The 23,381-nt window shown below is 48.7% G+C and overlaps 1 protein-coding gene across 2 annotated transcripts; it reads left to right on the forward strand.

The window, feature by feature from the left end:
- Positions 1-917: 917 nt before the first annotated feature.
- MRPS18A (mitochondrial ribosomal protein S18A) lies at positions 918-23,289 on the forward strand. 2 transcript variants are annotated; one of them, XM_061196148.1, is made up of 7 exons: positions 918-1,518; positions 7,359-7,837; positions 14,648-14,679; positions 17,120-17,227; positions 19,656-19,779; positions 20,008-20,077; positions 22,869-23,289. In XM_061196148.1, exons 2-7 carry the CDS (start codon positions 7,726-7,728, stop codon positions 23,011-23,013), a joined length of 591 nt encoding a protein of 196 aa, XP_061052131.1. In that variant the 5' UTR covers positions 918-1,518; positions 7,359-7,725; the 3' UTR covers positions 23,014-23,289. The 2 variants fall into 2 exon arrangements, with proteins under 2 accessions (XP_061052131.1, XP_061052132.1); XM_061196149.1 differs by lacking the exon at positions 7,359-7,837.
- The last annotated feature ends 92 nt before the right edge of the window (positions 23,290-23,381 follow it).

Genomic DNA, 23,381 nt, shown 5'->3' on the forward strand with positions numbered 1-23,381 from the left:
CAAGCCATCATCTAGGACTAAGAGATAGCACAGCAACCAGCTAGAAGGAGCTTGGGTTTCAGAGTCCTTTGCCATCTTATTTAAGTCACTGCTATTTGGAGTCTTCTGTCATGAATAGCTGACATGACTCCTAACTAATACAGTGGTGACCATTTGTTGGCTTTTCTGTCCAGCACTTTCCCTTTCTCTTGAAACAGTACTTCCCTTCTTTGGGGAAACTGCTCTTCTTTTTGCCTTTCCTGCAGCTTCTCCATCAAGTTCCACTGGGGACTGCCAATCTTAGTGACTCAACCCCTGCCTCAAGGCTGGGAACTGCTGGCAGCCTCCTGAGGAGAGAACAAGGGAATAAAGGCCAAGTGCAGAGAGAAACAGAGACAAGAGGAGGAGGGGAAGAGCCCGGTGGTGGTTGAGTCTCTGGCTCCAGGTGTCCCGAGGCCCCACTGAACCCTGCCCATCCTAGGCTGGTTCTAAAAGGTAGCAAATGTCCTTCTACAAACTGGATGATTGCCACAACTCAGAGAGTCCTGGCTAATGTGGAATAGCATGTAACTAAGGAGCCAGAGGTAGAAGGCAGACAAGCACTGAAGTGGCAGGAAGGAAAGAGAGAGAGAGAGAATGCAGAAAGAGACAAAGGAGGTGAGGGGTGGGCCAGGCCTTGAAAGAAGTGGGGGATTCCGACTAGGAGATGAGGGAGGGCACCCCTGAAGAGGAACATGATGGGGGTGGAGGAGGGAAGGAAAATGAGCAGGGGTGGGTTTTGACAGTCTGTGCGGGAGAAGAGGGAGGAAGAGTAGGAAGGGTAGTGGGAGGCATGTCACGTCACTCACGTCAGGCCGCAGAGTTGGGACTTTATTCCCCTTAGTCAGCAGTTCTCAGACTTTAGTCTTCCAGGAGTTCCTTAAAATTGCAAATTCAGACTCCAGCTGTGGGCGATGAGATGCCATGGAGCAGTAAAGTGATTGGGGTGTTTATGAAAATCAGACAGAGACAGTAGAGTAGATTGGAGATGGGGAAACTGAAGACGATGGACAAATTGAGGTATTAGAAGATGGTGGAAATTTAAATGATAAGGAAGAGGGGGAAATCATGAGATAACTTTGAAATTCATGAAACTTATGAAAACTTTGGAAATTGGACGAGGGCAGTCAATGGTGACTCTGTAAGCGAGAGGGAGACCGACAGCCCTGACAGCATTTATCAGGAAGGTGGTGGTGGCCTTACTTAGACATGGTGTATACTTAAGCTCCTTCAGAAGAACCAAATAGAAATTTCTGTAGGCAGTCGGAGCCAGAGGCTGGAGCTCAAAGAAGCACTGCTGTGGATTTTGTTCTTATCAGCCTGAAGGTGAAAGCTGAAGGGTGAAAGTGGCTGAGACTCTGAAAGAGAGCAGAGCGGGGAAGTGGGAGCTGAAGACTGAACTCTGCCATTCCGGGTTACAAGGATGGGAATGTTCACAGAACCAGAATTCTAGAACCATACAGGACTCCTCACAGATGGAGAAACTGAGGCCCAGAGAGCGTGAGTATCTGACTTCAGGTTGCCAGTTGGTTAGAGCAGAGCCTGATTTTCAGTCTGCAGCTCCTTCCTTTTGCTTTCGTAGGTGTCCCCATGTGCATGCAGGGGACAGCATCTCACTAGGTGCCATTTTATACCCAGTAGCAAAAATGTGCCAGTAATTCCAAAGTGTTCTAAAAGGTTAAAAACCTTCTCCTTATACAATAACTGAATTGAGGCACCGGGAAAAAGAAATCTGATGAGTTTCTCAGCCTGACAGGGACATGAAGGCCTTTTCTGAAAGGTCATCCAGCCCTCTGCAGAAATGCCCAGTCACAACCAGGGCTTGCTTGGTTTGGTAGGAAACTGAGTGGAGTGGGTCTCACTGGCTCCCACCACTGGGTGAAGCTGGGGTGAGGCAAATGCCAGCCAAGCACTGGGGGGTCCGGACTAGGGTGTACTCACTTGGAGAGGCTTCTGGCCTGGGCCTGGGGAGTGCACACAAAGGGCACTGCAGGCTTTCTGTCCTCTGGCAGTTTTGTTTGGGGCCTCCTGCCTCTGGCCTCACTTTCTAGAAAGGTTCTGGGGTGCTGAAGGCCCCTAAAGCTGCTTCTCACCAATCCCACTTCTCTTTTGTATTTTCCCCCCTTATCCATATCAGGGCAGCAGCATGCCGTAGTGATCCAGCATAGAAATGAATCAGTTTTGCTTTACAATTAATCTGTTATATGGTACATCTAAACTTTATGTACTTTTCCTGATGTGTGTTTTATTTATTTTTTTTAATTTTTGAAGGGAAGAGCGGGGAGGGGAGAGAAAGCAAATAAACCCCAGGCCAATCATCCAGTTTACAAAATGTTTCTTTATCAGACAAGCGCTTTCACCCCTGGAGAGTGTTCCCTGATGCATGTAATCATTTGTTCACGAAAGGCACATAGTAGCTGCTCGATTGAAACCTGCTGTCGAAATGAATCAATGAAGAAATAAGGGGATAAGATGAGTAATTTGGACAGAGTAAAGTCCTGGTGAGGAAAAGAAACAACACTGAAAAGCTGCTGGAAAACACTGAATGAGCAAGGACTCTGGACACACCCTGATTGTTTCCAGGCCCACCGCATCAAACAGGGCACACCTGTAGGTAGAGAGGCCACCGCTGAGCAAGGGGTTCTTTGTCAAGGTCTCCTCACCCACCCCCACTCAAACCTGTTTGGAGGCAGCAGCCCAAACAAGCAGGGAACTGCCCTTTTTTAAAGGTCATGGGAAACCGAGGTGAGCAGCCAGGCGAGCCCAAAGCCAGCAGCCCCTGGCTGTCACCTCAACCCTGACTGAGGTGCTGTCCCTTCCCTCATCTGCACAAAGCCAGTTGGGGAGGAGGGGCAGCGGGGGCAGAGGAAACCAGACCCTTGTTGGGAGGCACCCAGCCTCAGCTCCTGGCCCAGGCCAGCCGGGCAGGCCACGTGTTGTTATGGTTTGAGTTGACCAGCTGGAATCAGCAGGGGGGTTGTAAGGAAACCACATTAATTAGGAGAGAGCAAACAGGACTGTCACTGGCTCTGCCAGCCCTTTCTCCCAGTTCTCCCACAGCCCCCTCCCACCCTTGTCTCTACCCCATCAGCTCTCTCTTTCCCGTGCCTTTTTGCTGCCTCTGCTCATTCACAGTGAACATCTGAACATCTGTGTGGCTCTTGGCTCTGACCCACTCTTCCTGGGCGAGGTGGGAGGAAGGCTGGAAGAGCACACTCACCCACAGCTGGGACCAGAACTTCCTCAGCCCCGAAGCCACAGACAGGCTGATCCACCCATGGCTTCCTAACTCTTGCTTTTGCTCTGACCTGAGCTGGCTGTCCTGTTGGCCAGCAGCAAGTCACTTAGACCAGATCAGCTCTGCTGCGAGTTTAAGTTTTTCTTGGCAAAATGAACACTTCTGGGTTCATCTGTTATGAATGTTTCCCTGAACGTCTTCATTAGGACGGTTTACTTGGGACTTGAGTTCTCTCAAGGGTCCAGGACAAGGGGTGGGGGAAAGAAGGAAGATTTCCTTGGAAAATGGGGTGGAAACAAGGGGGCTGGGCTCCTGGGAGGAGGAGGTGGACAGAAGATTGTGTCAGGATAAGGAATGGTTCGTCGGCCTCCCTTCTCTCATAGATGTTCACACAGTGTCACTGCTGCCCTTCAAGACCCAGGATTACTATTGCAGCTGGAAAGAGTTCTTCCCGTGCATGAGAGTGACTCTGCCAACAGCCCCAGAAACTCTGGCTCCTGAAAAGACCTCTCCTTTGGGTGGCAACTACCACTTTGCAGCCCCCCAGAGAAGGGCCCTCACTCCCTTATATCCCACAGTACAGTTGTACTTGAAAAAACAACAACAACAAAAACCACAACATACCCAACTGGGGACAGGGGTATATAAGACTCACTAATGAAAAGATGCTATTTTTGGAGTAGGAAGATAGGTCTTAGAAAATATGTTTGAATTAAAAGCAACCTAAATACCTAGTAATCGGGGATTGGTTAAGTAAGTTATGGCACTTCCAGACAATCAAATAGTATACAGCCATTTAAAACAGTGCTAAAGGGGATGTCGTGCTTCCACTGCAGGGGGTGCAGGTTTGATCCTTGGTCAGGGAACTAAGACCTTGCATGCTGCATGGCTCGGCCAAAAATTTTTAAATTAAAAAACAAAAACAAAAACAGTGCTAAAGAACAGAAAAAGAGATCAAAATTCCAGAAATAGACCTATACCAGATAAAATGCAATGGGTGGAAGTATGACATTTTTAATAAATGATGCTGGGTCAGTTAAATTTCGCTATGGCGGAAAAAAATGAATCTTAATCCCAATCTCAGACCACATAATAAAACAATTCCAGATGAGTTCAGATCTAATGTGAAAGTTAAACAATAAAGTTTTTGGAAGAAAACATAGGAGAACATCTTCATTACCCTGACAAGGAAAAAAATTTAAATAAGAAACCAAACAAGCCAACCAAAAAGGAAAGAAACCTGATAAATTACACGATGTTAAAATTAAAAACAATGCTTATCGAAAAATATACAGTTGACCCTTGAATGACACGGGTTTGAATTGCACTGGTCCATTCCTATGTAGATTTTTTTTCAATAGTAAATACTACAGTACCATTTGATCCTTGGTTGGTTGGATCCCCAATTGTGGAACCATGAATACGAAAGAACCTCGGATATGGGGGAACCCTGTATACAGAGGGCTGACTACAAGTTATACTCGGATTTCTGACTACGTGGAGATCAGTGCCCTGACCCCCACGTTGTTCAAGGGTCAACTGTAATACAGAAGAATGAAAAGGCAACCCACAGAGAGGCAGATGACATTTGCCATACATACATCCAACGAAGGACAAGTATCCAGAATATATAAAGAACTTCTACAAATCAATAAGAAAGACCACCCAATATAAAATGGGTCAAAGACTTGAAAAGACATTTTACAGAAGAGGAAATCTAGATGGCTTATAAACATATGAAAAGTGACTCATCCTCATTTAGGCATCAGAGAAATGTAAATTAAAAACACAATGAGATCCTACTATGTACTCACCAGAACGGCCAAGATGAAAAATCACAAAAAATATCAAATATTGATAAGGATGTGGAACACTGGGAACTGGTACAACTACTATGGAAAACTGTTTGGCAGAATCTACTTAAGCTGAGTATATACATACCCTATAACCGAACAGTTTCACTCCTAGATATAGTCCCAAGAGAATTTTGCTCTTGTCTTCACAAAAATCATGTAGAAGAATGTACATCACAGCACTATTTGTAACAGTCCCAACTGGACATTATCTAAATCCTATCAACAAAAGAAAGGATAAGTAAATTGTAGTATAATCACAATGGAACATTATACGACAATGATAATGAATGATGACAACAATATATAACAATACGGGTGAATCTCACAAACATGATGTTGGCGAGCAGAGGAAAGCAGACAGAAAAGAGTACATGCTACATGACGTTCTGTTTATATAACGTTCAAATGCAGGAAAAAGTAATTTATGGTGCTAAAAGTCAGGATAATGATTACCCTTGAGGAGGTAGTGTCTGGAAGGGGACACCAGGGGGTGTTCTGGTGTGCTAGTAATGTTCTACTTGGTGTGAGTAATGTGTTCCCTTTGTGAAAATTTATCAAGTTGTATACTGATAACATGTATACTTTCTTATATAGGTTATTCTTCAATAACAATTTTTTTTTTAAGTAAAGGCTAGTCTCTTGAGCAAAATCTGGTCTCAGAGAGTTCTTTTTTCATGTAAGGGCTAATTACGCAAGGATTCAGAAAAATAAGATATTACAAAACAAAGAATATGCACAGTATTATTTCATTTTGCTGAATGCAAATACTGCTTATCTCTGGATTATGGATATTTCTTTTCTCTTTATTGTCATATTTTTTTACTATGATCACATGTTATTTGTCATTGTAGAAAATATGTTGCTTTTTAAAATAAAATTTGATTATATTAAATTAGGATATGATAACGAAGGGAAGGTTAGCACTCAAATACTTTAGCTCACTATGTCCAAAACAAACCCTGGGTGGGGCTCTGTTACTGCCTTGGTCCCAGTCATCCCCAGAAGTTGGGGACTTGTAAAGAAACAAGGGGTATGGTACAAGCAGGAAGGGCTCAAGGTCATCTGTACAGAAGGAAAGTATATAGAAGCTACAAGAACAGCCAAGGATTTCCTTATCCTGGCCAGAACACCTGGACCTATACACCGCCAAAACCCTCTGCTCCACTCCTAATCCATGTGTCCGTCTCACTCACCTAGATTGACCTTCCTCTCAAGTTTCCCCTTCCCAGGCCCTGTTTTTGCTGAATTTGATGTTTTAAGGAAACCCAACGCCATGTTTCTCCCACTCTCCTCATCTCTGGTGACACCACTCAAGCTCCCCACGCAGCAGCTGCTCTGCATCCTCTTAGTCCACAAGCACGGCAGTCCCAACTGGAAGATGGACTCCTTCCCTCCCCTTCATCAGGGAACGTGCTCTGCCATTTAATGAGCCTGATTTTCCCATCCTTGAATTAGAGTAGGATAACTAGAAAATCCCCCTTCCGGTGTGGAAAACAATATCCTAACCACAATGTGGAAGAATTGAGCTGTGAATGGCTTTCCTTTCTTACGTAGCTCTAGGGGAATATCCTATACATCCTGCAAATCCAAAAGACAGAAAACTGGGCAGCTGTGTCTTCTTTTTGGTACTATAAGCTTCTTTATTAGGCAAGTATGTCAAACTTATGAAAAGTACCTAGCACAAGGGCCATTTCAGTAATTGCCCTATTAATAAATTGTTTACTGAGCACTTATGTTTTATCCCATCTAATCTTCAAAAAAACGGTATAAAATAGGTTCTACCCATTCACTCAACAAGTATATAATGCACTCATTATGTGTCAAGCGCATAATGGATGCTGGAGCTATGAGAGTCAACCAAAAAACCCCAATGTCCTTGCCTTCAAGGAGCTTACAGTCTGATGAGGAGACACATACTACACAAACAGATGCAAAATTGCAGTTGAGTGGGGTACTAAGATGGAGAGGTATCTGGTGCTGAGAACAAGTAACAGGGAGGTTAAGGAAAACTCTAATGTGGAAGTGAAGTTTGAGCTGAGCCCTGAGAAGTAAGTTTCCCAGTAGCTACAGAGCAGGCAGAGGAAATAGCTGAGCAAAGGCCCCGGGGCCAAAGGGAAGCGCCAAGTTATGAGAATGAAAGACGCGCGGGGGGTGGGGTGGGGGTGGTATTAACTCTATCCCAGGTCTGCGGGATACCGGATGTTCCAGAACCATTGTTTCTAACCATTTCAACTGCTTTGGTACAGACTTAAGCCCAGCCTCAAGAAACTGAAAATCCACATCTCACTTGCAGAGAAGAAAAAGTTTTAAAGAAATAGGGGCAGTGCATGTGATTTTACCGAAGAAGCCCGCCAAGGAACGAAAGCGACCTTGGAAACTTCGAGGACTGGCAGACAGGAACTAAAGACCTCCCTAGACTCTCGGAACAAAGCACAGGCTTCACACAACGCCGCACCGCTTTGCTCAAAGCGGGAGAGGTGAGGAAATGGAAATAACGGACAAGAATAACGGAGCTAGAAGCCCACAGGACGCAAGCTTCCGGCCCACCACTGCGGCTGCGCGCGCGCCGTTCCGGAAGCGGAAGTGCACAAGAGGTCAGCGTTGGTTTTCAAGATGGTGGCTCTCAATGTGCTGGTGTCCGGCTGCGGACGGCTGCTCAGAGGGCTCCTGGCAGGCCAGGCCGCGACCAGCCGGGCCCGGCCTCCAGCTCGCGGGTTCAGGGAAGGTGAGTCCTGGGTCCTGGTGACCTCCCAGGGTTGAAGAGGAGAAGCGAAGGTTGCTTCCTTCTGCCCCCGTGCGCCCCTCCCTCCCTTTCCTTCGCGCGGTTCCGAAACGCCGGAGATTCTTGGGCTCCGGGAGTGCTTGCAGTTCCCTTCCAGACCCTGATGCTGTTACTTTGATCTCCCACCCATCGTGATTGTCCTCCTGCGTGGGGACGGGGGGGATGGAGATCGGAGAGAAAAGCCTACTTAGTTAGCAGAGGCAGAAGAGAAACCTGTCCCAGGGTTCAGGAAAGTTTTTGGTTAGAGTCTGCATGTTAATTCTCCGTTCCGTATTCGCCGAATCGCCGCCTCCTTCATTAAAGAATTCCTGCTCCATCGGGGAAGGACATCTGGATACCCTCCCCCGGGCCTCCCTTTCCAGTTTCTCATCTGAAAATGCTGTAATCTGATGGCAGCTTTTTCTGCCTGGGCCGCTAGTCTGAGAAGTGGAAGCTAAGGTGGAAAGACCATTGAACAGTTGAAACAGAGGCATATGCTGGATGGTGGTTTTGCTTTTCATTAATCTTAAGTCTGGAAAAGCAGCCTGATTCTAGTATTGCACCGAGAGCTTACTGAAGGCCAAGTGCTGTACTTCAAACTGTTAAGGGATTCTAGAGAAAAAAAAATATAACCCTTTTCCTGAGAAGTTAGGTTCTAATAAGATGATATGATACACTCCAATAAATGCAAGTTAGGTATTAGGTATTTACATGCGGAAGTACAGGGAGATTAGGTTACCGGCAACAGCAAACCGAATTGGAAGTGTTCATGAAGGGGGTGTGTCTTTAACAGGCTCATAAAAGGATGGAATCTGGCGGAGAGTGAAAAGGTCTTTCAGGACATAGTCTTTGTGCACTGCTGGAAGCAGGAAAGGATGAGTGATGTGCAATAGAAGTGAAGTGGTTCTGTGTGTGTGTGAGTGTGTGTTTTTAAGATCTGGTGTAGTAGTGACCAGCATATCCTTTAACTAAAGCTGAGAAGAATCCAGAGGAAAATAGTGATCATTTTTGCCAGGGGGAGCATAAAAGTCCAAAAAGAAGAGCCTAATGAAGAGAGCATTGGATTTGTCTCAGAAAAGGTCTCTTTTTTTAGCTTTCAAACAGCAATTGCAATAGAATGGCAGACAAGGAACCCAGTTTGGGGAAATGAGATAGTTCATGAAGAAATGAATAGGTGTGTTTGAAAAATTTAGCTATGAAGGGAAGATGGAACATTTGCTAGAAAGAACAACAAAATCCAGATACTGCCTGGTTAGCATTAGATAAACTAATTCATTGATAAAGAAAGACAACAAAGAGGTGTCTTGGATAAGGTGTTTCATCTGTTCCCATGCTGCAAAATAGGCATATGCCCATAACATTTTTGAGGGCGTCTGCCAAGTGTCAAACACTAACGGCTGCAATTTACTTATCCTTTATGAAATCAAAAGTTGAAAATAGTTTTTTGCTATGTCCCCAGAGGATAAGCAAGCGGAATAGTTTTGTTTTTTTACAAAGGAATATTTGAGGTTAGAATTTTTCAGTTGGAGAGTTTGTGAAATGCTGGGCTGTATGATGAGATGGGTGTTTGAAGTCTTCCTTGCTGTAAATACTTGGTAGCTTCTCTGTGTTACTGTCAGACCTAAAGGCTAAATAATTGAATTGATGTGATCTTACATGAAGGCATTACCATATTCTATATTTTTCTTGAGAACCACCTATCTCCAAAGCCTTTAAATGAAAAAAAACAAAACTTGATATTCTATCCATTATGTGTAAGGCATAAAGAATTACACATAAAGCTAATTTTGACTGGTTCCAGCTGGTATATTTTACACACAAATAATATTGTACACATAGAATTTAAAGTCATGGAGAGGAAGCTGGGTGTCTTGCTGAAAATATTCAAGCATTCTACTTTTCAGAGTATCAGATAGTACTTCCTTAATTTTAGTCAGAGTTCATGGGCACTCAGCACCACTCCTCCTGCCTATAGAATCTCTCTGTCTGAAGCAGTGATTCTCAATTGGGGACAGTTTTGTCTCTCAGGGAACATTTGGCAATGTCCAGAGACATTTTTGGTTGTCACAGCTGGTGCTCATGGCATGTGGTGGGTAGAAGCCAGGGATGCTGCTAAGCATCTTCCAGTGCACAGGATAGCCCTCCACAACAAAGAACCACCTGGCCTGAAATATTGATCCTGCTGCTGTTGAGAAAGCCTGGTCTAAAGTTTGACAGAGGGACACACAAAACCAAAAAAGATAATTACAGAAGAAGCAAGACTAAAGGAAGACAAAAAATGGAAGTTGTGGTTTACTAAGTGCCTGCTGCAAACACTGTGCTAGGTTTTCCACGTACCCTTATTCAGTCTTCTCAACAATCCTTAAAGGTGAATATTACAGGCATTTTTACAAATGAGGAAATCCGGTCCAGAGGTGTTGGGTAGCTGCCCAATATCACACAGCTAGTAAGTAGTAGAGTTGGAAGAACAGCCAGCACTCTTCCCTCCAGTAACATCACCTTGGTATTCCATAGCAGGGCTTCCCCATGGTTCCCTCCCTTCCCTGAAAGCTCTTGTCAATTAACTTGCTGGAGACCATTTAGTGTTCATGATTGACACTGTCAGACCTAGCAGAGGTTAGACCTTGTTCCTGCCTTGTCACTCTTAGAGCCCTTGTGAAGGAATGCATTTAAAACAAGGAAAATAAACACATATGACTATCTGAATTAACAGCAATGATCTATCAGACCCTCAGAGCAGAGTGTGTTGAAATGAGTGAAGGCTGAAGGGAATTTTCTTCATCTTTTCCTAAGGGAGCTTTCTGGAGGACTTAGCATTTCAGACAAGGATATGCCTGGCAGGATGGTCATCCCTATAGGTAAAAGCTTTGAGAGAGGAGTGAGCAAATTGGGGCCTTTAAAGAATTCAAAAGACATAGTCCAGGGACTTCCCTGGTGGTGCAGTGGTTAGGACTGTTCCAAGTGCAGGGGGCCCGGGTTCGATCCCTGGTCAGGGAACTAGATCTCACATGCATGCCGCAACCAAGCGTTCACATGCCACAACTAAGGAGCCCACGTGACACAACTAAGGAGCTGGCGAGCCGCAACTAAGGAGCCCGCCTGCCACAACTAAGACCCAGCGCAACCAAATAAATAAATAAATAAATATTTAAAAAAAAAAAAAAAAAAGACGTAGTCCAGAGTAACCTGCTAGTGGAGGGAGGTTTTTATGTAGCAGTAAGACTCCTCATTTGAAGGATGGTGCAGAGGGACATTCCCTCAGAGGTCCAAGGGAAAAGGAAGGGGTAGGTGATGAGAGAATCAGAAAACTTTAGTGGCAGAATTAAAGATGAGCAGAAGGGAGCAGAGCTTGAGCAAGGAAGGAGTTTGAGAAAAGTAGTCAATGTCCATACTTCCCAAACATGTGCTCTACTCCCTGACCCTACATAAGATTGTTGGTGCTGCCGTTTAGCCACCTTGCCATTCGGTTACTCCGTCCCTTCATACTCTACTTGGGACTTGGTTTCCATGGATCCTTTCCAAGAAGGACCTTGGTCTCTGGGCACTTACTGCAGCAGTGCCCTCCACTCCTCATCATTCCGCTTTCCTCACTTCCTCCTTTACTAAACAGCTGGGTCTTTATCCCGCTGCAGTTCACTGTGTCTGTGTTTATGTGGCCATCGAGGTCTTTTTGCGTTCACTGCAATCTCACCTCGATGCTGTTTGCTCTAGACTTACAATTCAGTTATCTTGGACTCCATCCTAGGTGAGTATTTACTGAAGTACTCAAAGGACCTCTTTACGAGGCATGGACTTTGTTAGAGTGAGATTCCCTTGCTTGGTTTAGTTCTCTTTTCTCCTCTAGGGCAAAGACTGTGTCTCCTAGTAGGCTGGAGCTCTCCACAGTGGGTGGAGCCCGGCTGTACACTCCACGGGTGCTCAGCAAATGTGTTGCCTCCTGTGGCACAGATTATTTGATGTGTATGAGAAGTGCCTATCTTAGAAGATTTTGGCCCTTAATTCTAGTTTAGAAAACTGCTTTGTATCTTTCCTTAGTTTACTTGATACAGCCATATTTCGGAACACAAGAGCAATTCCATCTTTTTCTAAACAAGTTTTCAGTTAGTGACTAACAGTTTTTTGTTAGTCCAGCTTTTCTTAGCCACCCCCACTTCTCTTGAATGGAGAGGAGGCCAGGGACAAATGGATCTCAGGTTTTGTTTGGTTTTGACATGTTTTTGTATGCACGCTGAAAAGCAATACTATTTTGATTCCTAACTCCTGTTTTCAGAGGCTTGAAATCTCCTAGGGCCCCTTCAGGCTCCGGTGGGCCCTCTGCCCCTGCACTGAGACACCGCCCTGATCAATCTCTGTCCTGTATGAGTTCTCCAGTCATTCCTTCTCATTTGACAAATTGTCTCTATTAGATAAGCATCTGCCTATTGTTTTACCCACTGACTTATAGTGAGATGATTCACTGGCTCAGAGTTGCTGTGTGGGGAGCTCATTAACAGTGGAGCTTGCTACAGGCTTTGATCTCTCTTCCAGGGGCCAGTGGGATGACTTCACGGTTTGGTTCTTTGCCGGGAGTGATGTGTGTTTTGCTAGACTTGTTTACTTGATGGTTAGGACCCAAGTGCCTCCACCTAGAGGGGAAGCACATGTTTGTCCGCTTCATTTCAGGGCACTGTTCTCACGCTGACTCGAGTGGTACCGGAGTGGGTCTCTCCTTTTGTTTCCTATCAGGATTCTTAAAAACTCGCCCCCCACCTGTTGTTGCTCAGATTGGGTCACCCTCCGTCCCTCTTCCAACTTGGTTTTTGCAAATTTGCAAAGTTTCCGGGGTGCCTGGCAGCCCTGCTGGGCTAGGGCTGCATCCTTCTGCCTCCCTACTTTTGTAGGCTGACACAGTGCAGTGACCATCTCCCTGCAGCTGTGCTGGCCACCAGACTGAGTACCAGTTTGAGTCTCACCCACATCCCATTTAGGCTGGTCTCTGTTCGGAGCAAGTAGATCTGTGCAGTGACGCATTTTCTCTTAGGGAGAGAAACCTAGTTTGTCTTTGAATTGATTAGTATACAGTGTTCTCTGGAGAAAGCCTCGGGGCCTTTCTGGCCGTTGTTACTCCTTTGTGTGTGTGGAGTTGAAGCTGAGAGGCTCTCAGGTTGGTTGTTTGAAGTAATGAGTCTTTATGAATGGCCGTGCCCAGAAAACAAACGGGGGACAATTCCAGGCAATCTGTGTCCAGTTTGGTGTCAGTCACAGAGCTCAGTGATCACAGATGCTGCTGTGGGCCTCCGGGTGGGTTAGAATTGCCTCACTTTTTTTTCTTAGACATTTTCATTCTCTCTTTTTACTGTTTATTTTTTATTGCAAAGGCAGTACATGTTTATTTTAGAAACTTTAGAAAATCACCTCCTCCCATCCCTGAGGGAAAACCAGTATTACCATTTAGGTGCGTAGCTGCAGGGGTCTGTGAGCTTCCTGTAATCCATGTCTAATTTTGTGTACACTTACTAACGTGTTTCTAGGGCAAGGTCCGTAACTTTCATTAGATTCACAAAGTTAACCTTAGGCTCTTTCTAATCTGTACTACTTCTTTCCTTGGCTAGGGCTGAGTAGAACTAATTGTGGTAGCCAAGCTACTGTTAAAATATGGTTTTACTATTTGGGGAGACAGTTTGCAGCCTAGTATGTGCACTCATGTTTTCTGTTACAGTAGTTAGCAGTCAGAAGGGCATCATGAGAAGTATTTTGCTCCCTAGCCTTTATGGAGCATCTGCAGTATGCCAGTTCCTATGCTAAAAGCCATGGCTTCTTTCTCTAAAGAAACTGGGAGACCAAGGGAGAATCTCCAAGAACTTTCTATTTGATTATATTTGCGGAATGTGGGTTATTAGCTTGGTTCTTCCTTTGGATATTGTTGAAGTTGTCTTTCTGCATCCTGGTTAAGTAAGAGGAAATATGTACAGGCTGGCTTGCGTGCCTGTGCGTGCGACTTAATTGTCTTGCCCTCGGGTTCTCTTCTGACTGCCTCAGCGAAGAGCTGAGGGAGGCCCTCTCAGTGTGGAACTGCAGCACTCTCTGCACTTCTGCCTGGACCCCATATCTGCAGGCCCCTCACTCCCACCTCTCCCATCACCCCTCTCCGGTGTGGATAACAAAATGCACCCCTGCAGGGAGAGGAGAGGATTTGACTCACACAGCTGCCCTTGTACAGCTGTAACACAAGGCTCTCAGGATGTTTTAGGAGTGAACTGGTCTCATTACTTATCCACCGTGGGACCCCTGGAGCAGTGTTAGTTCAGTGCTGTATCTTAGATTGCAAACTCGTCAAGGTCAGAAACCATATTTGTCTGGTTCTCCTCATGAAAGAACATATGCAATGGGTATTTTTGAAGGTCTTTTAGCGGCTTCTGCCCACTTCCCACCCCCCACCTTCAACCCTCAACTCTTAGGCCATTGTTGCTAGCCACAGTAGGGCAAGGTCTTGCCAAGTACCTTGGATGGAACCAAGATGAATCTCAAATTAGAAAGGCAGAAACAGTGTGGAGACCCTTAATCCCAGACAGATGATATGACATGGGCATCTGGGCTTGCCCCCGCCCAGCCTCCAGGGCACAGAGCCTTGGCACTGGGAGGTGAACCCTGCACACTTCCTTTTCCAGGTCAGGGCTGTGGGAGAGTGCAGAGAGAGGGCTCCGTTTTTCTGCATGTGTAGAGTGTGAGCTGTTATTTGAAACTCCCTGTTCCTTATTAAATGGCTGACCTAGTTTTTCCCCTTTATCTCTGTAGTGGTGGAGATCCAAGGAGGGAAGACAACTATAGTAAGTATCGTCGAGTTGGCCACTTATAACCTCTTTAATGCTTGGAGCTGCCTGGCTGCTCCTCTGAGGGAGGGTGGGAGGCCCCAAGTGGACTCCTGGCTTCAGGATCTGCTCCCTCTGTGACCATAAATCCCCCAGTCTACTATTTTCAACCTGTGTGTGAGAGTGTGGTTAATCAGGAACAGTTGCTGTGCCTGGACTAAGGCATCTGTTACTTGATTAAAGTGGCCCTTTGTATGACAAGAGCTCATAGGTATTTGCTGATATGTTCTTTGGCGGGTGATAAGTCAGTTTTCCAAAGGGGAAAACTAAGGTAATGACAAGACTAGAGAGAGTAGACCCCGGGCGAGGAGCCTGGATCTTTCCTTTCTGCCTAGAATGACTAAGCTACTACTCCTTCAGTGATGTAGTTAGAAGGTGACACTCTCTGGGCCCAGGGCTCACAGCTGGCACCCTGTCTTCTCTGTTGGTGAGAAAGCTAGCACAGTTCTTCACCCACCTACTCCCCCCCTCCCTCACTGGGCCCATCTCACCTCCCTTCCTCTGGGAGTCATGGGGCCTAGATTATCCTATAATCCCTAAAAGACAACGTTGTTTTCACATGGCCTTCCACCCCTCCAAGAAATCCTCAACCACTCCACCGAGTTCCCAGAAGCCTCTGTAGCTTCCATGTCAACCAGAGATTTAACCCTCTGGCAGCCAGCCAAGCTCAGTCCTCCCCAAGGCCTTCTTATCCCCAGGACAAGCCTTAGGGTTCCCTCTTTGGGTCTTCCCCAGAACACTCCCTCAGCCTTTTCACTGCTTAGCCTCAAAACAGTTCTTTCTAGGGGGATCCCATTGCCTTAGGGCACCTTTTTTGGTTCCCTTATCTAAAGCCAAAACAAGTGTTCACCCTTTAAACTCCATGCTGGTGGAGAGAAGCACATCTGGCTTTTGAGTGTGAAGAGTGTTTTTCCTGTGGGGCGTGAATTTGCTATTTGTGGAATGAACACAGAAGTATGTGGCCCCATGAGAGCCCTTGGGGGAGGTAGCCCAGCCATGCCTGGAGAGGCGCTGCCATGGCTGACTTTGGGTATTACTCTCCAGGGTCTCACTTCCTTCATCAGTAAAATAAGATCATGATTCCGCCCTCACTAGGTTGTGGGGTTAAATGAGATGATACATGTGGACCATTATTAGCACAGAGCCAGGCCTATAGTGGGGAGTCAATAAGTGTTAGCTCTCCCCGACCAGGCCCACCTTGACCCCCTCCCAAGTCCTTCCATATACCTGCACATTTTCCCTAGCGCACCTTTCCCTTTCTGGCGTAGCTGTGGTGGCCTTGGCGGAAGGGTAGTAACAGCACCCTGCACGGCCAAGCCTTGCTTCTGGCCCCCTTTGCCTTCTGCCAGTTCTTCCCTGGGAGACAGTGTTGCTTCCCTCCCAGAGTCTCTCAGACCTGTCCCAACCTCACACAATCCGTGGCCTCAATCAGCAAGGCTTTCTAAACTCCCCTTCTTGCAACTGGAGCTGATGCCCAGATCATTGGTTTATTGAGCTTAGTAATTCCAAGGCTGTGTCACAGGATACAGCAGCCATGGAGGAGGTCACTTCACACGTGGCCTCAGCACGGTTTGAAAGGTGGCATCCAGAGTGATAAGAGGAGGAGGGCAGGCGAATGTATCCTCCCCTCTGTGTTTTTAGAGAGAGGGGGGAGGAGGGGAGTGCACACGGTTGTCTGCTTGTATAGGCCTAGACCGGCTTTCTCAGCCTGGCACTGCTGGCGTTTTAGACTGGCTGGTTCTGTGTTGTGAGTGAGGGCTGTCCTGTGCATGTAGGGTGGTTAGCACCTTCCCTGCTAGAGGCCAGTAGCACTCCATCCCCCCGCGGAGATGATCAGAAATGTCTCAGACATTGTCCAGTGTCCCCTGGACCCTGTTTTTAGGCAACCCTGCCTGGTTGAGAACCACTGGCATAGACTTACCTCTGTCAGATAAAACTGGAAACTGCAGTTTCCTCTGAGAAGGACATGCAGGATGGGAGGGAGACTTCCTTTGGACTCCACATCCCTGCACAGTTTGAAACTTTTTACCATGTGCATTTATTACTTTTTCCCAAAGGAGAGAGAGGGAAGCATAATGTTCTGGAGTTTTTGTCTTTTTGAGGAAGGAAAGGTAGCATTCAGCTGATACAGCAAACCCTTCCCTCTTGCCACCAGCATTAAGTTCAGTTTCTACTACCCTTGCAGACCATCAAACCCATCTCTGTGGCCACCCCAAGATCCACTGTCCAGCAGCTATGGAATCAGCACCACAATTCAGGCAGAGGGACCCGTTAGCTACTCGCGTGAGGCCCCCAGAGATGAAGTCTCACCAGCACTCCTACCACTCGGGGGGTTGTTTGAGGATCAGAGGCTCTGCACAGCCCTCTCCCTCACAGGCTCTCTTTCTCTGCCTCCTAGATTGAAGGCCGAATCACAGGGACTCCCAAGGAAAGTCCAAATCCCCCCAACCCCTCCGGCCAGTGCCCCATCTGCCGCTGGAACCTGAAACACAAGTATAACTACGAGGTGAGTCTGGGCACAGACACACATGTCTGCACGTCTTGGAGCTCGTGTTCCCCGTGGGCTTAAGCAGCATCTCATGGAACCACCAAGACAGAAGCATTTTGTCCAGCGGCTCTCAACCATGGCTGCACGTGAGAATCACAGGGGAGTTTAAAAAATGCTCAGGCTCCACCTCCAGATGATTCTGTTGGCCTGGGGTGGAGCCCAGCCATCATTATTTTTTAAAGCTCCCCAGGTGATTCTAATGTGCAGTGAGGGTGGAGAGTCACTGACTTAGTTCATGGTCTGGTTGCGGTCGATTCAGACCACCAGGGCCCTGGAGCCCAGGCTCATAGGGCTGTGTTCCCAGGTGGCTGGAATCAGAATCTGAGTTTGGCTTTCCTCCTTTTATAATGAGGGCATCTCTGGAGAGTCCTCACTGTGATCTGGGGATACATCATTCTCTTTCCATATTGGAGCTACAGAGACCCCTGTGTGCTGTAGCTCTTCTAGAGCTATTGTTTCACAGAGAGATGATAAGAGTGAACAACAATAGGTGAGCTGCACGGGGTGCTGCTCTGTGTGTAAGCACCTACGGGGCATAATTCACTTAGTTTTCACAATATCCCTGTGAAGTAGGTACTATTTTCATCCTTGTTTTACAGATGAGGAAATTTGAGGCATGAACTTGTTAATGAACAAGTTAAGAACTTGCCTCAGATCACCCAGCTAGTAAGTATCAGAGCTGGGATGCACACTCTGGGGCTACAAAACGCAGGCAGAGCCTACGATCCCAGCTACTCCTCTATATCATGTCTAGAGATGGGGCAGCCCTGGGGGAAAGGACGCAGCCCTGGAGAAATCCATACTTGTCCTTCAGCGTTCTATTGGTGACATTAAGCAACCCTGTTTTTAGGTTTCAGGTGATTCGGACTCTGGGCCAGTTTGACCTGCAGGTTGTTCCTATGCCCCTGTGTGGAATGGGATGACTAAGGGCAGAGATCCCGGTCAGGTGGTCAGAGCAGGAGAGGCCACATGTCCACGGGATCTGAACAGAATGACCCAACTAATCTCCTGGGCTGGAGCCTTGGCTTCAGGCCACCCCGGGGTGGGGGTGGGGATATTTTTTTGACCTGTCCCGGCCCTTCCGCTGATGGCCACCTGGAGTAACAGGGAACTTGCAGGCCACGGGGCAGTGCTCTCAGCTTCTTGTGACATGGAAGTTAGTGGGGTCCTGGCCATACTTAGAATCCCGGCTGTGGATAGAGAGGTGAACCCCACACCTGCCTGATCACCATGGGGCACTCTTCCTACGAGCCATTTCCAGGAAATGGACTTGGCTCTGTTTATCAAGCAGAAGAAATCCAGTCCTCTCCAAGGTTAAAGGCTGAAGAAGTTGTTTTCCTTTTACCCCTTTCCACTCAGGGCACCGCCACTTTGAGCTGCACAAAGCTGTCAGCCTTCTTGGCAGCCTGCAGTGGGGGCACTGGGGCTGTGAGACCAGTGTATTATCCCTGGATAATCCAATCCAAGTTCTTTTCATCAGATTCTGGAGATTACAGGGGTGGCAATTGGGGGCCTGGGTCCCCCGGGAGCTGTCCAGTGATTAAAACAAACCTGCCGTTATACAGCGAGGCACCTGCCAGGGCAGCGAGTCAGTTTGAGGACCAGGACCATGGAGACAGGCATGCCAGGCCCCTCCGGGTCGGGTGGGTGACTTTTCTTTAACCCTCTCAGCCATCCTGTGAGAGTTGGGAGGGGACGTGGTCTCTCTTGATTCTGATTCTTAATTTTTGACTCTCTCCTTGACTCATCCAAAGCAGTCTGATGGTTCAAAGGAAGCCCAAGAATCCATTTACATCTGGTCACAGGGGGCTTAGAAGATGTGGGATTTAACCTCGCAACCTGGCCCCATCCTCCTCAGCTTGTTGCTGCCTGGGGCTTCAGAGGGCATGGCACAAGGTCGAGGGGCTCTCTTTGGGTCTTCTGGACTGTGGCATGTAGACTCTGGGGGCAGAAATGGTACAGGTTTTCCCTGTTGTGCAGAAGTACATGACATACCCCCTACCTCACCCAAGGAGGAGAACACACCTTTCATCACCAGGAAAGATACCGTGGGTGCATGAAAGCTTGTTAACCTTCTTGAAGAGTTCCTGTTCTCTAACCTGGTCTATCGGAAGACTATCTCATGGAGGAGCTGAGGACTTTTGGGGTTGGTAATGGGGTCGGGAAATCTTGCTAAGTTGGGATTGAACCTTTGCTAGGGTGGAGATAGCAGGCCCGTGTGTAAAGCTCTGTGGGGAGGGAGTGGCCTCAGGTCTGTTCCGGGGGAGCCTCAGCCTCTTGCAGTGCCAGGGTACAGCAGCCTCCCCTGGAGGCCACTCGGCCCTGGCTCCCCAGCAGCAAGTGCCCGTCCAGAGGACCCTCATCTCCTGTTTTCCGTTTCCACTAGGATGTTCTGCTGCTCAGTCAGTTCATCCGGCCACACGGGGGCATGCTGCCCCGAAGGGTCACAGGCCTGTGCCAGGAAGAGCACCGCAAGATTGAGGAGTGTGTGAAGATGGCCCACCGAGCAGGTAGAAGGCACCTTGGGCTAAGAGGGGCAGAAGGCTGTGGGCACCATTTCCACCCTCCAGCTGCCCCATGTTCCAACCCCTCCTGAAAGGGCAATGGGTATCCAGAGGCTTCATTGTACTCACCCCGCAGTGCCAACCTCCCACCCCCTTGGGCTTTCCCTCCAGCCCCCAAGAGCTGCACAGGGCGCTGCAGAGACCATCCCCTTAAATGCTTTTCGCTCCACTCAGGTCTGCTCCCAAATCACAGGCCTAAGCTTCCCGAAGGATTTGTTCCAAAGAGCAAACCCCGACTCAACAGGTAAGCAAACCTGGGCTGGGGAGGCTCTCTCCTGGAGCTCGTCCCACAGTTCAGGAAAGCTGGAGCGTTCCATCCCTTCCAGCCTAAGCACCCACCCCATCAGTCGGACCACTGTGCACGCCTCTGTTACCCTCCCCTGCCGGCCTCAGCCTCTTTCCTTGGCCCTCCCCAGTAGGGCACTTAGCACAGGGCTAAGAAGGGTAAGAAGGTCGTTTGTTGGGCATTAGAATGTGCTAATCTTCTGTTTATGACATCATACTGGGTTGCTATGGGAATGTCAGAGCACTTCTGCAAACTTTCAGTAATAGCACTGGGGTTATTAAAGGGCAAAATGAGGCCTTAGAAATAGAAATGGGAAGGCTCTCTGGGGCAGGGCCACTGTACATAGCTGCGCAAATAGTACACTGCAAAACTTTAAGGCAGCATCCAGGTAGACTAGATTGTGAATGGTGCTCCCTAGAGTTGTGCAGTTAACAACCTGCACAGCTGCACATGGCATCCCATGAGGTCCTGAGGTTTTATAGAGGAGGAGAGGAAGTCCCCTAGATCCTAGAATCAGTCAGTCTGCCTTTCAGCCTAAGCAGGGTGGCCCCCTCTGGTGTAGAAATAGATTCCTGTCTAACACTTAAACAGCTGTCTCTGACGTTACCACACTCACATACTCCTAGAACTATAATACCCCCTTGTTGAGAGTAGATCCAGGTCTGTAAAATCGATGTTGGTATTTCTTCTTGTTCTCCCGTATCGTATCAACAGCCCCCCTGCCTTCAGCCTGTCCCACTGCCACTGGAATTGCACTCTATGGTTAAAGCAAAGCAAGATACCCCACCCTCAGCAAATCTCCTAGGCTGATCCCCAACAGAACCCAGGCATGGAGGATGAGAGGCCAGGCAGATACTAGCCATGGATTGCTGGGCTGGGGGTGCAGGGCCAGAGCTGGGTCTTCACTGATGCCTCGCCAACACCCTGGCCCCTTGCCCATCTCCACCTGCACCTCCCACACTGCTAGCTGGGCCATCTGCCAGTAGCCCCGGAGGAACGGGACATATTAACCTCTTCCTGTCTTTCCCAAATGTGCTGTGGACCTTTTGGGGGTTGAGCCCACCCCTACCCTGACTCGTTAAGAGACAGCAGCAGGCCTAAGGACACAATCCATCCTGCCCTCAGGCCTTTGAAGCAAAGCCAGGCTCCCTCCCATATATCCGGTGTCCTTTAACGTGACACAGGATTGATGATGCGTGGGGGCTCTTGGGTTGCAAAGGCCACCCTGGGGAGGAGAGGGAGTCCTGGCTACATGGGAGGCTGATTCCTTACAAGGGACTTTATGATTCCATCCAGAGGTCCTTGAGCTGCCACGCACCGGCCCAGGCTGTGCCGGGCCCCGGGGAGCCATGCGTCCTCCTTCCCCGCTCCTTCAGGAGAGGTAGGAGGAAGGAGCCTTGGTTCTTCTTAGAGCTGGAGTGTTCCCAGAGAGCCGTCCGGAGGCCCTCAGCCCCCTCCCCTGCCAGCTGGCTGCTCCTTGTGGCACAAGCATCAGGCCCAGGGCCAGCTGAATCCCAGCTTCCCTGGGGTCTCTCCAGGGTGGGAGGGGCAGGGGGCCTTTAGGGCAGCAACTATGGAGAGCCTGGTGAGCCTCGGGATCTGGGGTCTTCAAACCCAAGGAGCACCCCTTTGGGGGAGGCTGCTCCCACACCCCACCTCTTCACCCACCCTTCTGAAGCCTGGGAAATGCCAGCACAGGGGCCTGCCAGGTCCCAGCACCACCAAAGGCATCCCTGGGGCCAGCCCACTGCACAGAGGCCTCCCTGCTGGGGCACTGACAGCCACAGTGGACATGGGGAAGTCCTCTCCTGCCGGCCCACCTCGCATGTGGCATGGAGGCCAATACCACCCACAGCTTTTACTTCCTCTCAAAGCTCAGAGCAGAAGACAGAGGTCCAGGGGAGCTCAGTTGAAATGTATAAATCAGCAGTCATTTCTTCACTCTTAGCTAAAAATTTTCAGCCATGGTTATTAATTTTTTTAATTAAAAACTCTCATTTGAGGGTCTCTAGAGGCGGCTGGGTTGAGCCCTAACCTAGTGTGGAAGCAGGGGAGGATCCTGGCCTTTGCCATGGCTGAGCTTTCAGGACGAAGGGTGGGCCTCTCTGGACAGGATCCAAGTTTCGTTCTGGATGGAGTAAACCCCAGTCCCAGCCGGCATGAGCCACTTTTCCGGGAACTATCAGGGCCCTGCTGCCATCCCCAAAGGAGGCAAAAGGACTATGGGTGGCAGCCATCTTTCCCCACCCCCACCCCCCTCCTACTTACAAGAACCTTCCTGGCCCCCATCATCGATTGGGTGAGGGGCAGGGATCCTCCACCAGTTATGGCTGCCTAGGCTTGTTCCCTGAAGGCTGGGGTGGCAGAGTGAGCCAAGTGGGGGAGAGGGAAGGATTCCTCCAGGCCCTTACATCAGCTTCTCCTCTCCCCATGACTGGGCCACAGAGGGATGATCTGCTCTCTGAGCAGCCTCTTCCTCCACCTCCTCCCCCAGCAAATACACACAAACACTGACGACTCATAAAGATCAAGGAAGCGTGTGGCCTTGTGCTGCCTGACCCTGGCCACACACACCTGCGGCAGCAGGAGCCCAGCCCATCTGTTTACAGCATACTCCGCAGTTGCTCCCAGGAAAAGCCCCTTCTCAAGAAAGGAAAACTGGTGAAAGGGTTCGGTTGGCCAAGCGCGGCTTGGGCCCGAGGAGGCCATGCCCACGGTCCCACAGCCGCCTCTCGTCCTCGCTCCACAGGTACCTGACCCGCTGGTCTCCCCGCTCCGTCAAGCCCATCTACAACAAAGGCCACCGCTGGAACAAGGTGCGCATGGCCGTGGGGTCCCCCCTCCTGAAGGACAACGTCTCCTACGCGGGCAGGCCTCTGGTGCTGTATCACTGACTGAGAGCAGGGCCTCCCCAGAGCCGGCCTTGAGCTCATCCTGCACTCCCGCCCCATCCCACCAGGGTGGCCCGGCTCCTCCAACGTGGATGGCACGAGGGCTAGCAGGTCCAACACCAGTGCCCTGGGCCTGCCCCGCCACAGAGCTGGGCTCTGGGTGCAGGTGGGGCAGTCGAGTCCCCAGGCAGCTGCTGTGGTCTCGTGACTGGCCTGGGCTCATTGCTGGTGGACAGGAGCTTTGCCCACAGGAATGTTATAAACTAGGCTTGTACTCACCCACTGGGTGTGCGCCCACTGCTTGGGAAGTGAGGGGGGCTCGGCCCGTTTCCGGCCAGTTACTGAGCATTGAGTCACTGATCTCTTGTGAT

Source organism: Eubalaena glacialis, chromosome 7 (genome assembly GCF_028564815.1).
Source record: "Eubalaena glacialis isolate mEubGla1 chromosome 7, mEubGla1.1.hap2.+ XY, whole genome shotgun sequence".
Classification (NCBI taxonomy): Eukaryota; Metazoa; Chordata; class Mammalia; order Artiodactyla; family Balaenidae; genus Eubalaena; species Eubalaena glacialis.

Excerpts from the sequence above, each read along its gene's own strand:
- MRPS18A (XM_061196148.1), top strand. The coding sequence starts at position 7,726 with ATGGTGGCTCTCAATGTGCTGGTGTCCGGCTGCGGACGGCTGCTCAGA. Across the intron at positions 17,228-19,655 it reads AACACAAGTATAACTACGAG|GATGTTCTGCTGCTCAGTCA; the intron begins GTGAGTCTGGGC and ends CGTTTCCACTAG. Across the intron at positions 20,078-22,868 it reads AGCAAACCCCGACTCAACAG|GTACCTGACCCGCTGGTCTC; the intron begins GTAAGCAAACCT and ends CTCGCTCCACAG.